This window comes from Pleurodeles waltl, chromosome 2_2, assembly GCF_031143425.1.
Source record: "Pleurodeles waltl isolate 20211129_DDA chromosome 2_2, aPleWal1.hap1.20221129, whole genome shotgun sequence".
Taxonomy (NCBI): domain Eukaryota; kingdom Metazoa; phylum Chordata; class Amphibia; order Caudata; family Salamandridae; genus Pleurodeles; species Pleurodeles waltl.
The window spans coordinates 682370346-682386512 of record NC_090439.1 but is presented as its reverse complement, the minus strand read 5'-3'; the positions used below and the strand labels follow the sequence as shown (position 1 = coordinate 682386512).

General features: G+C 44.8%; 1 protein-coding gene across 4 annotated transcripts in view; it reads left to right on the top strand.

The window, feature by feature from the left end:
• Positions 1-16167, top strand: part of ASPH (aspartate beta-hydroxylase) — a 590871-nt gene that overhangs the window by 528778 nt on the left and 45926 nt on the right. For all 4 annotated transcript variants that reach the window (XM_069220239.1, XM_069220242.1, XM_069220243.1 and 1 more), the window contains one exon: positions 12413-12548. In XM_069220239.1, the coding sequence (XP_069076340.1) occupies positions 12413-12548 (136 nt within the window). The remainder of the gene's footprint in view (positions 1-12412; positions 12549-16167) is intronic.

The following is a 16167-nucleotide window of genomic DNA, read 5'->3' as shown; positions in this document are numbered from 1 at the left end:
GACAGAATATGCCCCTTTAGAGCATGTGCAGATGATTGGTACATTCCCCAAGCCATTCTGTCAGGGGAAAGTCACACCTCCTCCTACCCAGTGCTCTTTTTTTTTTTTTTACCTTTCCTGGGAGCCAATCTCTTCTCCTTGCAGGGGGGCAGCAGACTGCCAGGTGACAGCTGGGGTTAACTCTGAAGAGGCTACTGGAGGCTTTAGGCAGAAAAATAGTGTCTCTCTAAAGCCACTACTTCTGAAATAGTTAGACAAAATTCGACTTTGGCATTACGTTGGATTTTGTTTAACTATGAAAATGTGTTTGAAATATTTTCTTAGCTTGTGCCAATGTGAAGTTAGCTTTATTAAGTGTATTAAAGTAACCTAGTGTTTTCTATAGAACAGTCAGCCTTGCTACCGTAAAGAATGGGTTTGTGCTATTTACACTGTAAGGGCATGTATAAATATTAACCACATATGCCCTACTTTTAAATCCTATGCACTGTGCCTTATGACTGGTAAGGCCATTTTGAGGCAATTTGGCACTATTTAAAAGGAAGGTTTAGTCCTGTTAAAAGGATAATTTTAATTGGTTGAAATGGCCATTTTACAACCACTCACCTAGGCTGCTGTGGCAGGCCTAGAGTCATGCTTTAAAAGGTCACTTTAGTCGTGGTATAATAAGTGCTACAGTCCACTAGTGTCTTTTAACTTACAGGCCCTCAGCACATGGGAAACCATATACTAGAGTCTTATAGATAAGTTAAATGTGACAACCAGGGATTTCAACACGTTTTTGCACATGGCTCGGGGCTTGGTTAGCAGGGTCCCCGTGTACATAGTCCAAAAACCAACAGCATCTGTCCAAAAAAATGGATCATGCAAAACGTAAGCACTTTCTTACAGTCCCACATTAGGTGGTAAGCATGAGAATTACCTTCATTTTGCAGATAGTTCAGTATTTTTAACCTACACCCCAATGGGACTCTCTTGTCTGCTAAAAAAAACTTGCAAATCTCTACACAGGAAGAGGTTTAACCATAAATAAAAGTTAAACAAGTATTTGGTATTGAACCCCCATAAATCCAATATTTGTCACCTTACACTTTAGGGTCTTGTTGAATTTGACTACCTTGGGGTGAGAATAGGTGCCCATAATAGGATGAAAGAATCAAAATTTCAAAAAAGCGTGACCACCCTTTGTCATACAGTAGGTGTAAGCAAGTGGTTCTTGCTGCAGTTTGGTGAAAGACCAATCTACCCATAGCAGCATATGGTGCATAGCCACGGGGCGTATACATATCTCCAAATGAATAACATTAGAGAATGTATTTTCTAAATGGCTACGTGGGTTCTCTTTAAGTACTCCAACATCCCCTGTATATTTGGACCTCAGGCATGACCCGCTTCAGTGTAAGGCTATGGTTAGGCCTTTGTTGCATTCATTTAAAATATGGCCCTTTCATGCTCATGGCCCCTGCAGGCTAGGTCACACTGAACTTTTGGATGACTCTAGATTGTGACATTTATCCTAGATTTTTTATATGTAGTCAACACTACAGGACATAAGTCATTCATACGTAGGAGGGCAAATATTATTTTAACCTGTCTGGACTCAGGAAGGAAAGTTCTTTTTGTGTTTTTATCAATTTGCACAACAGAGTCTTACCAGAGTCATCAGTTACCTCTTATCGGGGTGAACCATGTTCTTCATTATCTTATTATGATTTCTGTTTGAAAGTTGTGGAGAAAAAGGCACATTTGCTTTTCTGCCTGAGCTGTACAAGATTTCCTACACCTTTTATTTAGAACAGCTAGGATCACAAATTAAGGAGACACTTTAGTGTTATATAAATTCGCATCAACTAGAGATTTAGTACTGAATTCCCAGTTTCTGATGGATACAACTACCTGTGGATTCCTCACCTAATGAATACTCCCATGGCGCCAGCATTCGACGGAAATCTTCTTACTAGTCTCTGCACGTCGACGAGGACGTCACTCTTGCCCACGCGACGCCGTCTGACGTCATACAGGCAATAAGAGGTCCTCGCCGACGTGCCGATGACAGTTCCCTTTTTTCCGTGCATTCGAAACGGTTATCTTCGAGGGAGCTACTGTTACCTTCGTGGTTACAGTGTATTGTCTGCTGCGTAGTCTTCTCTGCGGTAATAATGTCTCAGAGGAAGTCGGGTTTCAAGCCCTGTCGAGAGTGTGGGGGCAAGATGTCAGTTACAGATCCTCACTCCGACTGTCTATGGTGTTTGAGCTCCGACCACGACGTCTCGACTTGCGATTCATGTCAACACATGAATCCGAAGGCCCTCAAAGAGCGTGAGGCCAAGTTATTCATGGCAAAGTCAAAGAAGAAGGAGAAACATCATAAGAAGTCTTCTTCGCCAAGGTCTCACCGGCGTCATCGAGACTCCCGGCGCCGTAGAGACTCACGACGTCATTCCAGCAAGGAGTCTCGTTCGAGGTCACCTTCGGCTCGGCGTCGGAAGACTTGGGAGGTCAGCCCCACGGTCACGCCGCATCCTTCGACGCCGTTGCCCTCTCCGGCGTCACCGACTTCGCCTGGTCAGGCGTCGGTGATTGAGGTGGTGCAGCCTCTTGTGTTTTCTCCGGCGTCGCAGACGTCGAGGCCGGCGTCGGGGTCGCCCTCGATCCAGGCACCCCAGTATCCGGCTTTTCACAGCGTTTCTTAATGCGATGTATACCATCTTTCAGCAGATGGCTCCAGGAGCTGCTCCGGCTGGTCCTTCGGGGCCCTTGGCCTTTTCGTTGGGTGATCCTGCGCCTCTTCGGCCGGCACCCTTTATGCCCTTTCTCCCTTTCGGGAATGTGGGCTCGGCGCCGGTGCCGGCGTCGGTGGCCGCTCCGGTGGCTTCGGATGTTTCGGCCCCGGAGGTTGCCCTTCCGTCGAAGTCAGGATTTTGCCCTGTGACTCCGGTTGGTCCATCGGCTCCAAGACCTCGTCCTCCGGCTCCTGCCTCGGCGCCGAAGCTGCCTGTGGCGCCGGACGCGGCGTCAGATGCTTCTGGCGATCGGCGCCGTTCTTCGACGTCGGCGGAGGCCATGTCGACTCCGCGTATCGAGGAGAGACTTCATTCGAGGAGGCGTGCTCTTCGTCTTTTAGAAGAGCAGGAGTACCAGCGAGTCCTAGAGGAGGGAGAGATTGAGGACTCTGGAGACGGACTGCATGGTCTGGATACAGCCAGTGGGCTGGACACTTCCCCTGAGTGGGACCTTTCATCTCCAGGGGAATATACGGAGGAGGCTGCTTCCTTTCATGCTGTGGTGAGGAAGGCAGCGAGCTTTTTGGACCTGCCTTTGCCGGTGGCAGAGGCGAAGCAGAATTTGCTGACAGAGGTATTGCATCCGGCCTCTGCTGCAGCTGAGCCTCTCTTGCCATTTAATGAGGCTTTGCTGGATCCGGTGTTGGAGGTGTGGAAGAAGCCGGTGTCTTCCTCGGCCGTTCATAGGGCTGTGGCCAGGAGGTATCGAGCTGCACCATCTGACCCTGGCTTTCTCTCTAGACACCCTACGCCGGAGAGCTTGGTGGTGCAAGCCTCCTGTTCCTCAAAGTCAGCGCCTGGTTCCTTCCCGACGGTGCCTGGAGACAGAGACTCCAAGAAACTGGATGCGCAGTCCAAGAAAATATTTTCGTCATGCAGTTTGGCGTTGAAGGCCACCAACGCAACGTGCATTCTGGGGAGATACATCCATGCTCTGATGGATGATATTTCGTCTTCATTTACGGAGCTCCCCCAGGGTCTCTTGGATGTGGTCTCGGAAGCCCAGGCTGCCGCGACCCAGATTATCCAGTCTGGGCTGGACACGACCGACTCGGTGGCCAGGGCAATGGGCACGGCTGTGGTGGCAAGAAGACAGGCCTGGCTCCGAAACTCAGGGTTCTCTGCGGATGTGCAGTCGACCCTGCTGGACCTCCCGTTTGATGGGGACAGACTGTTTGGAGCCAAGGCAGATTCGGCCTTGGAACGATTTAAGGAGAGCAGAGCCACAGCCAAATCGTTAGGACTGCAAGTTCCTTCTTCCTCTGCCTCTTCTAGATTTTTCAGGAGGTTTCGGGGATTTGGGCGTGGCTCTTATTCCTCTTCCTTTCGGGGGAGGTTCCAGCAACCCACCTCTTCCCTCCCCTATAGGTCATTTAGAGGGAGGGGGAGGGGTGGGGTCCGTACCAGAGGAGCCTCTCAACAGCACTCTGCCTCTTCCTCGTCCTCTGGAGGGGTGCAGCAGGGGAAGCAGCCTTAGGCTTCCACCGTTTCCCACTCACTCCTCTCCTGTAGGGAGAAGATTACAGCATTTTCTCCACAAGTGGAAGTCTATCACAACGGACACTTGGGTTCTCGGCATTGTGGGAAAAGGCTACGCCCTTCCTTTTCGGGAGTTCCCGCCCCTCATCCCGCCCCGCCCATCTTATTGTTCAGAAGAACACCTCCTGTTGCTAGAACAGGAGGTTCAAGTCCTCCTTTCAAAGGGCGCGGTAGAGTTGGTCCCAGAGCAGGAAAAGGGTCGAGGTTGTTACTCAAGATACTTCTTGATTCCCAAAAAGGATGGTCAGTTGAGACCAATCCTGGATCTGAGGATCTTGAATTGGTTCCTCAAACAGGAAAAGTTCAAGATGCTGACCCTAGCACAGGTGCTTTTGGTGTTGAACAAGGAAGATTGGATGGTGTCTGTCGACTTGCAGGATGCTTACTTTCATATCCCGATACTCAAGTCGCACAGGAAGTATCTCCGGTTTGTGGTAGGGTCGCAGCACTATCAGTTTGCGGTCCTCCCGTTTGGTCTTACTTCAGCACCTCGAGTCTTCACAAAGGTGATGTCAGTGGTTGCGGCGGAGCTCAGAAGGAAGGGGATAGCAGTATTCCCTTACTTGGACGACTGGTTGATCAAAGCCAAGTCCCCGGAGCTTGTGTTGCATCATCTGCAGTCAACAACCCAGTTGTTGTTCGACCTGGGCTTTTCGGTGAACGTGCCCAAATCTCACCTGGAGCCCTCTCAGCGCCTCCTGTTCATAGGGGCAGTACTGGATACAACATTGAGTCGAGCCTTTCCTCCGCCTCAGCGGATTCAAGATATTCAGGAATTGGTTCCAATGTTTCGAAATGGAGCGGTAGTTCCAGTCCTCAAGGTCCTTCGTCTGCTCGGTCTGTTCGCCTCCTGCATTCTGTTGGTCACGCATGCTCGCTGGCACATGAGGGCTCTTCAGTGGTGCCTCCGAAGGCAGTGGTCTCAACACAAGGGAGATTTAGAAGGCACTGTCAAGATCTCCAGAGATGCTGCTGTGGAATTGAAGTGGTGGATTGCGGGCAACAATCTTTCACAGGGAAAGCCGTTCGCGCAGTCGCCACCAGTGGCCACGGTAATAACGGATGCTTCCACCCTAGGATGGGGAGCTCATCTGGGGGATCTGGAGATCAAAGGGCTTTGGTCTCCAGAGGAACAGGTGTTTCATATCAATCTGTTGGAGTTACGGGCTGTACGTCTGGCTCTCAAGGCCTTCCTCCCATCCCTTCGTGGTCAGTCGGTACAGGTCCTGACGGACGATACTACCACGATGTGGTACATAAACAAACAGGGAGGAGTAGGGTCGTACCTTCTCTGCAGAGAAGCTCTTCGGCTATGGTCCTGGGCAAAGGACCATCAGATTTGCTTGGTGGCAAATCATCTGGCCGGGGTCTTGAATGTACGTGCGGACAGTCTCAGTCGCCAATTCTCGGCAGACCACGAGTGGCGTCTCCATCCAGATCAAGTCTGTTTAATCTTCCAGATGTGGGGGTTTCCTCGGATAGATCTGTTTGCCACTCGGGAGAACGCGCATTGCCCGTTATTCTGCAGCCTCCAGTATCCGATGCAGGGAGCGTTGGGGGACGCGTTTCAGATAACCTGGTGCGACCAGTTGCTTTACGCGTTTCCCCCCATACCCTTGATTCCTCGAGTATTGAGGAAAATTCGCCAAGACCGGGCCCAAGTCATCTTAATAGCTCCGGATTGGCCAAGGAGGGTATGGTACTCCGACCTTCTCCAACTCTCACTGTGCCCTCCGCTCCGTCTCCCTCTCAGGGCAGACCTCCTCTCGCAGTCGCAGGGGCAGGTTCTACACCCCAACCTCCAGAGTCTGCACCTACATGCTTGGAGATTGAACGGGGCAACCTGAGTTCCTTCTCTCTCCCGCCTGATGTAGTGGATGTTATCTTAGCGGCCAGGCGACACTCCACTAAATCTATCTACGCTAATAGGTGGTCTAAATTTGTTATGTGGTGTGGAGAGAGACAGATTGATCCCTTACATGCTCATCTGTCACATGTTTTGTCTTTTGCACTGTCTCTAGCGCAGAAAGGTTGTGCAGTGGCTACCATTAAGGGTTATTTGTCGGCCTTGTCAGCCTTCATTTGTCTTCCAGACCAACCGTCGTTATTTAAATCCCCTATTGTTCTCAGGTTCTTGAAAGGTCTTCTGAATCAATATCCTCCAAAACCATTCGTTATGCCTCAATGGGATTTGTCCTTGGTCCTGTCTTTCCTTATGGGGTCCCCTTTTGAGCCTATGCATTCTTGCCCTTTAAGGTATTTGGTTATTAAAACAGTATTCCTGGTAGCTATAACATCTGCAAGGAGAGTGAGTGAGTTGCAGGCCTTATCGGTTAAACCCCCTTATATAACGTTTTATGGGGATAAGGTGGTGTTGAGGACCAAGGCTGCTTTCCTTCCGAAGGTTGTTTCACCCTTCCATTTGGCTCAGACAGTCACTTTGTCCACGTTTTATCCTCCGCCTCATCCTTCAAAGGAGGAAGAAAGACTACATCGCCTGGACCCAAAAAGGGCGTTGAGCTTCTATATCGACAGAATGAAGGATATCAGGCTGGAGGATCAGCTGTTTGTCGGATACGTGGGCAAGAGGAGAGGAAAGGCAGTCCACAAGAGAACACTCTCCAGGTGGGTTGTTCTTTGCATTAAAATCTGTTACTCTTTGGCAAAGAAGGATCCGCCTGAGGGCATTAGAGCTCATTCCACCAGAGCTAAGTCGGCCTCTTCGGCCTTGGCCAGGGGTGTTCCTGTGGTCGACATCTGCAAGGCCGCAACTTGGTCGTCCCTTCACACTTTTGTGAAACATTACTGTTTGGACTCTGAGGTCAGAAGGGACGGTCATTTTGCACGGTCAGTGCTGCAGGATTTCTTGGTTTGACCATTTAGGCACCCACCGCCGGGCGTGGTACTGCTTTGGGACTCTATTCATTAGGTGAGGAATCCACAGGTAGTTGTATCCATCAGAAGAACGAGTTACTTACCTTCGGTAACGACTTTTCTGGTGGATACATTAGCTACCTGTGGATTCCTCACGGTCCCACCCGCCTCCCCGTTGCCTTTTTGGTCTCTCCAAGCAATCCTTGAGTGTGCTCCTTTTGGTCTTCAAAGTTGCAATACATTTTGCATATATGATATTTGTATATATGTGTATATTTATATATAAATCTATATATATTGTGTATATACATGATTCGTATGTATAAATATATTTATTTGTTTAAAAAAAAAAAAAAAAAAAAAGAAGGTTATATTAAATCTACAGCTATTTTATTGCAATGTTGTGTGATTTACAATATTAAGAGATGTTGATTTGCTCTTTCATTACATTGGGTTATTATTATTCTCATGCACGTAAAAAATGTTGGTTCTGTCATCGGCACGTCGGCGAGGACCTCTTATTGCCTGTATGACGTCAGACGGCGTCGCGTGGGCAAGAGTGACGTCCTCGTCGACGTGCAGAGACTAGTAAGAAGATTTCCGTCGAATGCTGGCGCCATGGGAGTATTCATTAGGTGAGGAATCCACAGGTAGCTAATGTATCCACCAGAAAAGTCGTTACCGAAGGTAAGTAACTCGTTCTTCTTGTGCGTTCATGGAGAATTTGCAGCTATTATGTGAAATTATGACCTGCTAGTGAGTGAGCTAGAAAGAAAGAAGATGTTATTTATTGTAATTGTATTTATATAGCGTTTACTACCCCTGCAGAGACTAGTAAGAAGATTTCCGTCGAATGCTGGCGCCATGGGAGTATTCATTAGGTGAGGAATCCACAGGTAGCTAATGTATCCACCAGAAAAGTCGTTACCGAAGGTAAGTAACTCGTTCTTCTTGTGCGTTCATGGAGAATTTGCAGCTATTATGTGAAATTATGACCTGCTAGTGAGTGAGCTAGAAAGAAAGAAGATGTTATTTATTGTAATTGTATTTATATAGCGTTTACTACCCCTGACGAGGCGTTGAAGTGCTTTTCATCGAGTAGCACGCTGCTCCGGAACAGCTTATTGATTGAGATTTGTATATTTTGTCAATCCAATAATGAGTGCATTCAAATGTCCTGCGTCTTATTGCTATTAAGTATTTTTATACATTCGCAACAGAACCAATAAACATGTGGAGAAAAGGTATGCATATAAGAACATAAAACTTTCCACATATAAGTCAGGTTGAACTGATTATAAAATAGGTAAATTATTTTACACTTTCCTCTATGATTGGTATGTTAGAATTTATGATCTATTAAGATTTAGTTGAATATTTCTTTGTTGATTTTAGTTCTTTAAACCGTTTGGATTTCTGCAGTTGCAAGCACACCCAAATGAAATATTAAGTTATTTCATCAGTCCATGTAAACAAATATTTTATTCCTAGGTTCTCATGTAAAACATGTTCTAGCTAGCTAATGTGTTTCGCCAGTTGGCCATAACCCACTGACTTCATCAGGGCTTCTCAGTATATGTAGTGTGTAGTTTGAAGATTGACGTATATTTCATGCTTGTAAGCATATGGCATTCAGCCATCTTCATGCTACACTGGATACCCATTCCAGAGCTACATTTTTTGCCCACCATCGCTACATCCTCACTTCTGATCTCCAGTAATTTGTTACCTGTCACGAATCACGCACAAAGTTCTGCAGCAAAATATTTTCAGATATAGTATATGTATTGAGAAGCCCTTACTGAGTCATTGGGTTATGACCAGTTGACGAAATACATGTTAGATGGCTAGGACATGGTTCGCATGAGAACCTAGGAATGAATGAAGGTAAGTTTGTTTTTATGAACTGTGAGACAATTTGGTGTTTTAGTTGGCTGTGCTTGCAACTACATCTCACGCTCTTGGAATCGTTTCCCAAACTAGCGGGGAATTATAGTGGCTGCTCCCTTGCTTTGCCCAGCATCCATTAAGAGGCTCTGGACATATCAACAGGGATTGAATTGGTATAGGTTGCACTAACATCACTCTGGCCATCCAATTCTTAATTGCATTTTGAACAGCTTTTAAAATGTTCTTCAATTTGTTTATGGTTTTAATCCAAAGAAGCTCTTTGATAATAATAATAAAATTGTCTTTTGTAGGTTATGGATACGTTTGCCTTCCACTGTATGCACTGAGCTACCATTTTTGCTAGAGGAATAATAATAATAGCCTCCCAAACGGAATGAAAACGTTGCTCCTATTAGTGTTTACAAATGTGTTGCGTAAACGTGTATTGGTGCAAGTTGTGTTTGGAGTAAATATGCCACATCTAGACAGTTCATTGCAAACCCGTGCGTTAGTTAACGCGTTCCTCATGTAACAATTCATTATTTTTAAGATTCAAATTCATGGCAGATCTCAGCTGCCTCCTGCAGATCTGACCTTGGTTGTTGATTTTTCTCCCAGGCTACTATTTGTGTTTTTTCGGCCTCTGTTGCATGCTGCAGCCTTGCAGGTTCCCCACCTCGCTGCGTGTTTGAGTCACAGCACTCACCCGCAGGGTCCTGGCTGAGTATGAGTGCAGTGGGCAAGCGGATGCTAATGTTAGGTGATTTTAATGTAAAGATCAATGAACATTTTGTTTTAGAGAGACTGTGAGTTTTCATGATACTTTAGGTTATTTTTAGCATAAGGGTGACGTTATTCATATTGCTGATATTCTTTTAGTGTCTGCCTCGTTAATCAGTCATTGTGCCCTTATCTTGAATAGGCCTTCCTTCACTTCAGTTCTCCCTAGCTACACCCATCCAAGCTGAACTAAATTGCATGGCCCAAAGAAAGTAGACACTAAGAATATTGCAACAATAGTTTAAGAGGGTTTACACAAGGCGTATGTATGCATCTCACAGTTGTTCACATGTGCCTTCTGACTCCTCAGACATGTTAAGCCAACCGTTTCTAAATGTAAGTCAGCCTGTGGTATCCTTATACAGTAAACTCTAGAGGAGCGCCTTTACCGAATGATATCAATCTGTGGTTTTCACATGATTTACTGGGTTTTAAAGTTTTATAAAAGAGAGAAAGAAAATGGCAGAAGTCTACATCTGACAGTGATAGCCCTCTTTTTAATACACAATAAATCTATCATTTCAGCTAGACAAATTATTATTCAAGATGTATTGCCACTGAAAAAAATTAGATGAAGGAATGATTTAAAGTTTGTAAGACGACCATGTAGTAATCTTGAACGAAAGAATCAGTGTGGCGGGTTAAACTTTCGAAATCATTGTCTGCCCCCGCATCGCCATGCATTATTCTGTTGCACAGCAAACATATTTGTTGCATTCTGTGGTTTGAGTTTTAGTTGTTGAAAGTTTGTGCATTAAATCTAAGATTTGTTAATGTTTGTTTTCCTGTTTTATTATATGTGTGCTTTGAAGCTTAACATGTTCTTGCTTTGCCTGCACAAATTAAATAAATGTAAAATGAGATGAAGATGAAAAGATTATGATCTCCAGTCTCAGTATTGTTTGCTGTCCACTACCGTCTTTTATCAGGTACTTTTTAAAATTAAGAGTCTGATTTTTTGCTACGCTTAAATTGAGTGGCCAAAACCTTTGATAGTTTCTTGGAACTTGGCTTACAGTGCCAGGAAGTCACCGAAAAGTGGTTCCCTGAGTTTTATAAAACTTCGAAATAAATAGATTATAACATTGCAAAACAATTACACCCATAGTTGCCAGGGCTCTGGTTTGTGTACATGCAGTTTGCCTTAAACATGAATCTCATTCGCATTCTCTGGTCATCTTCGGAGCGTTGTAAACCTGGCAGTTGAATAAATGAATGGTAACTGGATGAGTGAATGATATAGGACAGTGAAGGTGTAAAGTATCCTGATGTCGGGGAAGTGATTTAACCGATGGAGGAAGATAGAATTAAGTGGCACCACATTGCCTTAGTGATGTCTGTCACTTCATACCAGAATGTGTTGTATGCTTACTAAATAGTTGTTGCAGAAAGTCACAAACATCCGGCTCAACCAGAGATACTGATGTAAATGTGTTAAGAAAGCTTATGAATTAGCTCTCCTCCAATGTATGTTAAGATCCACACCAAAAGGTGATTGAGTCTGTAGAGTGCCCTTAATTCATCCCTATACTCGCATAGGTTTATCATAGAGATATTGCTGTACAGGTAGTGTTCTGAAACCTTGGAAGTTGGAGGCTTTAACTTTGGTTCTGATCAGTAATTGCCTCAACGTTTGCCAGCATGACGTTGTAGATGATTGAGGCAGTAGGTAAGTGGGAGCACATTCAATAGCTCGATTAGCACAGTACGTCCTCAAGAGTCAGAGGCGGCTCCACCGCTATGGCGGAGGGGCGTCTCCCCCTCCCCACCCCTCCAGCCAGCAGCTGCAAAACGTTTATAGTAAAAACATAATAAACTTTGTTTATTATGTTTTTACTATAAAAAGGGCAGGGCCACAGGTGTGACAGGGACAGATGGGAAGGGCATAGCACTCCCGCTCAGTGCGCAAGTATGTTTGGCCGGCCATCTCGGGCCGGCAAAACACACATATGCACACTCTGCTCTCTCCAGCACTGTGATGCCGGGCTGGAGAGAGCAGGCACAAATTCCCAGTCTGCTTAGGAGCACCCTGGGTTGGTGCTCCCAGGCAATCCTAACATTGCTCTGAGCAGCGTCAGGATTGGCTGCAGGGAAAGCTGCGAGCCTGTGCCTGCGTTGCAAGATGGAGCAGATTAAGCGGTGTGGGGCGGGAAAAAAGTATGTTTTTTAAAAAATTATTTTTAAATAGTCCCCCCCCCATGCACCGCCCCTTTTCCGTGTGAGCCCTGCCTGTCAAGAGGTATATAACAATGAGCTTTTAAGTGCACCGACGCACATGGGAGAACCACTTGCCTGTCCCACTAGTGAGACCAACAACCTTTTATCAGACTCTCTTGCGACCTGTCCCGCTGTGGCTACTCTGTATGTTATTTTAGTCGCTGTATGTAATGATTCATCTGAACAACAGGACATATATTTTCAAGCTCTTCATTTTTCATGCTTCTTAGCATTTTAAAAGCAAAAAGGCTATTATGATTTCTAATAGATTTAAATAAATAGTCACAGTAGGTTTTTTTTTAACTAATCAATATTCTCTCTTGTTTTAGGCCCTAGAAAAGAACTGGAAAGTTATTAGGGATGAAGGACTTGCCATGATGGACCCCACAAAGGGACTATTTTTACCTGAAGATGAAAATCTACGAGAAAAGGGCGACTGGAGCCAGTACACCTTGTGGCAGCAAGGTAAAACAAGCATGGGCAATGTCAAAATGTCTGGCCTTGGCAAGCTCTTCTGATTTTATATTTATTCCAAGCATATGCCACTAGAAGAAAATAAGAACACGTTCTGATGCCTTAATGTGGTGCTCATTTCTTTGTAATCTAAAATATAAATGTATAAAAATAGCCATTTGATATAACTGTACTAAAACAGTGTAGATCCTTCCTAGTAAAATGTTGAACTACCGTTTCTGACACTGAGGTTCGCTTCTTTTTAGCTAGATGTGCAGATGTGATTAATGTCACTCAGAGTACAATAGAACAAACAGATGACGTGGATTGACCTATTGCCCCATGCTGTATGCTGTGGTGGGTGGAAGTAAAATGTGAATAAAAAGTTCAGTCCCAGTAATCAAGATCGTTGACTGAAAGTCCATCTCTGTATGAATTTGTTTATTCATGATTTTTTAAAATTTCTTAAGACTAACAAAACTATCCAGACCAAACCTAGAAAAACATTAGCACAATGACTTCCTCAGATGTATCAGCAAGTGACGTGTTCCTTCCAGATCTAGATGTTAAGGCACTGCTGTTAAACTAAGAGACTGCTAAACGGTCCCTATGAGTCTAGTAGGACTGTGTATCAGATCAAGACGAACTTCACAATATAGAGACTTTGGGCCTTATTACGAGTGTGGCAGTCTAAGGACCACCACACTCGCAGTGATGGTCGGACCACTGCAACTTTAGTGGTCCAATGCCACATTATGACCCTGGTGCTGGGACCCCCAGGAGACCGTTGTCCCCGCTGGGAACATGGCTTCAGAGTGCATGGCGGTGGTCTGAGTTGTACTCAGCCAGGCCGACGCTGAACTCAGCGCCACCTGGATGATTGCTTCCCTTGCCACCAGCATTTCCATGGCAGGCTGTCCAGCACCGTTAGAATGCGCACTGTCTACTTTGCAGACATTTCATATTCTGAGGGTGATGATCAGCCCCCTCTGTGCTACGGTATGGGACTCTGCTCCCTTAAAGGAGTCGAAACCTATATCGTAGCACTGTTCCTACTGGACTGACCAGTAGGAACGCTCTATTACAATGTTCCCACCGGTCAGCCCGCCAAAAACATTGTAATAGGGTGGACACCACTGGTATGATGGTGGCATCCTTATTGCGGCATTGCCTGTTGGCTGGTCCGACCCCCAATGTTGTAATGAGGGCCTTAGTCTTCTTATATTATCAGTAAAGGTTGGTTTGTTTTGGATCGCTACAGTATCACATCTAAACCCCTAACCTGACCACATTGTTTTGTTACTTGTGTATGCCTATGGTATAAACAAGGAAGATACAAAAATGCATTCTCAAAACATTTGATTGAAATAATCATTTATTTTTAAAGAAAATGTGAGCTGCGATGAATAATCAGATGAGACATATTACCATATTATCATAAGCATTATTATAATGGTGAAAAATATAAACAATTCAACCATGTTAATTGTTACCACTGTTACTGTACGCCTATCTATCCCTAATACTATACTAAAGACAAAATAGTGGAAGTACCCTCTGCCAGATCTGTTCGGATAGTCTAACCCCCCTACTTTGGTATTACGTGTCAGGAAGCCGGTCTAAGTGTGTAGGCAATCTTCCTTCGCAAGATGAAGGTCAGAGTCAGCAGAGCTGCATCTCAGTCACAGTTCACTGCAGTTCCACGGTACTCTTAGTATGAAGTGTTCCTCTCACTGAGCTCAGCTTGAATGCCATTTAAATAATAAAATGCTCTGTGGCAGAGGTGCAGAACCGCTTCTTTAGTTTGTCTGGAATAAGGAGTTGTCTCCAACAAGCACAGTAAATAAAAGAAGGGCATTGCGTTCTGATTATACAACCCTGGGATTAAATGTGCAGACTACAGTGCAACAATGCCTAGCAAGAATAAATGTGTATGTAGCACATTCTTGCATTACTGAAAAACATGTAAAACCTTACCATCAGAAAAAGGTGGCAAGTTAAAAAGGAAATCTAAAATGGAGACTAAGTGTGGGCCCACAACAAGACTTGAGGTCTAACCTTCGCTTCATCAATTGATAAGTTTGTTTGCTCCTGTAAAAAATTATCTTCTCTTATTCTCTACTCATGGCTCATCTATTTTTTCTTCTAAAATTTGAAGTGTAGTGGCAAAGGAGATTAAATGCAATGTGAAAACAAAAATAGACATGACTAGATTGACACAATGTGAATATTTCATCTCTTTTAATACTCACACATGTGGGAGGTAGAGGCAACTGTGGGTGCTCTTGCATTCATATTAGTAGTTGGCAGATGGAAACAACACTAATGGCCATGTATTGTGTTGATCAAGATGAGAACAGATTTACATACACAATAATCGGGCACATAAGAACCAAAAATAGGCACCACTATTTCGTGATGTGAAATAATTTGAAATCGACCTTGCACTGCCTAGATCTCTGTGTCCAATAACAATGTGGTGACGTGTTGCATTGAAGGCTATTGTTTCCATAGACCCTTTTTTCCATAATCAACAGAAACTTTCCTCTCTACCTCCATGCTCTGCACCCACATCAAAGTGGGAACACTGAGTTGGAATTGAGATAAGAGCATGGTCTCAGCCTCCTTTCCTGCAGCCTAGCTGGGTTCCTGACAACACAGACACATTCTAAAAGTTAACATTTCATGGACTTGGAAATGGAGACATTGTAGGTGCAACTCACATACTGGATGTAAAACTGGCCAACAGCAGATTTTATTTTTGAAAATTAATTTGAAGGGTCATCCTGAAAGAACTGGTGTGCAGACACTTTATGACGAGGGCAAAGTTGACAATTACCCAGGGTCCCCATCTTCCAATAGGCTTTCTCTCTAGCTCACTTCTTTGTATTTTGGTTTGTTGTCTCCTAACATATAATTCAGTATTGTTACCCAACTAAGGAGCTGAATTTGCAAAAAATGGGTAATAAAATTCAAAGTTGTTCCAAACAGGGGCCTCCAAAATACTTTTTGCCTAGAGCCCCCCAAATCCTTAAGATGACACTGATGTTGTGTACAGGAATATCACCCTGAAATGTACCAACTAGTATCAATAATTATTCTGAAAATTGAGGTTATGACAGGACTGCTAATTACTGCTTTATGTACCATTGATGCTGTTCAAGTTCCACAAGGGTCTTTCCTTCCCAGTGTGGTCCAAACTTCCCATTATCAGAGGTCGAATAGCAGGTGCTGCCAAATGTCACAAAGTGGTACCCGAGCCCCTCCTTCATCTGATGTCCTCTGGGTTACCCCACAGCCACGGCCTCAAACTTATTGCTGCCAAGTAATTTAACAATAAGGAGACTATGTATGCCATTGAAGGTTGTCAGGTTTCATAAAGTGTTCTTCAGCATCCTTGTAAGTTATTCTAGCCTCCAACTGTCAAGGCTCGCTTAGGAAGGCACTTCTTTGGGATGTGATCTAAGCCTCCTTGTATTAGAGGCCCTCTCGGACACTTCCTATTCTCATCAGCTACTTTTTAAAGGTAGTGCAGACTACCATGCCTATGGTCCCAGAGTAGTGCTCATAGCTGCTGCCAATACAGTGTGTACCTCACAGATGTAGGCACCTGCACATATTCTAAGTGTGC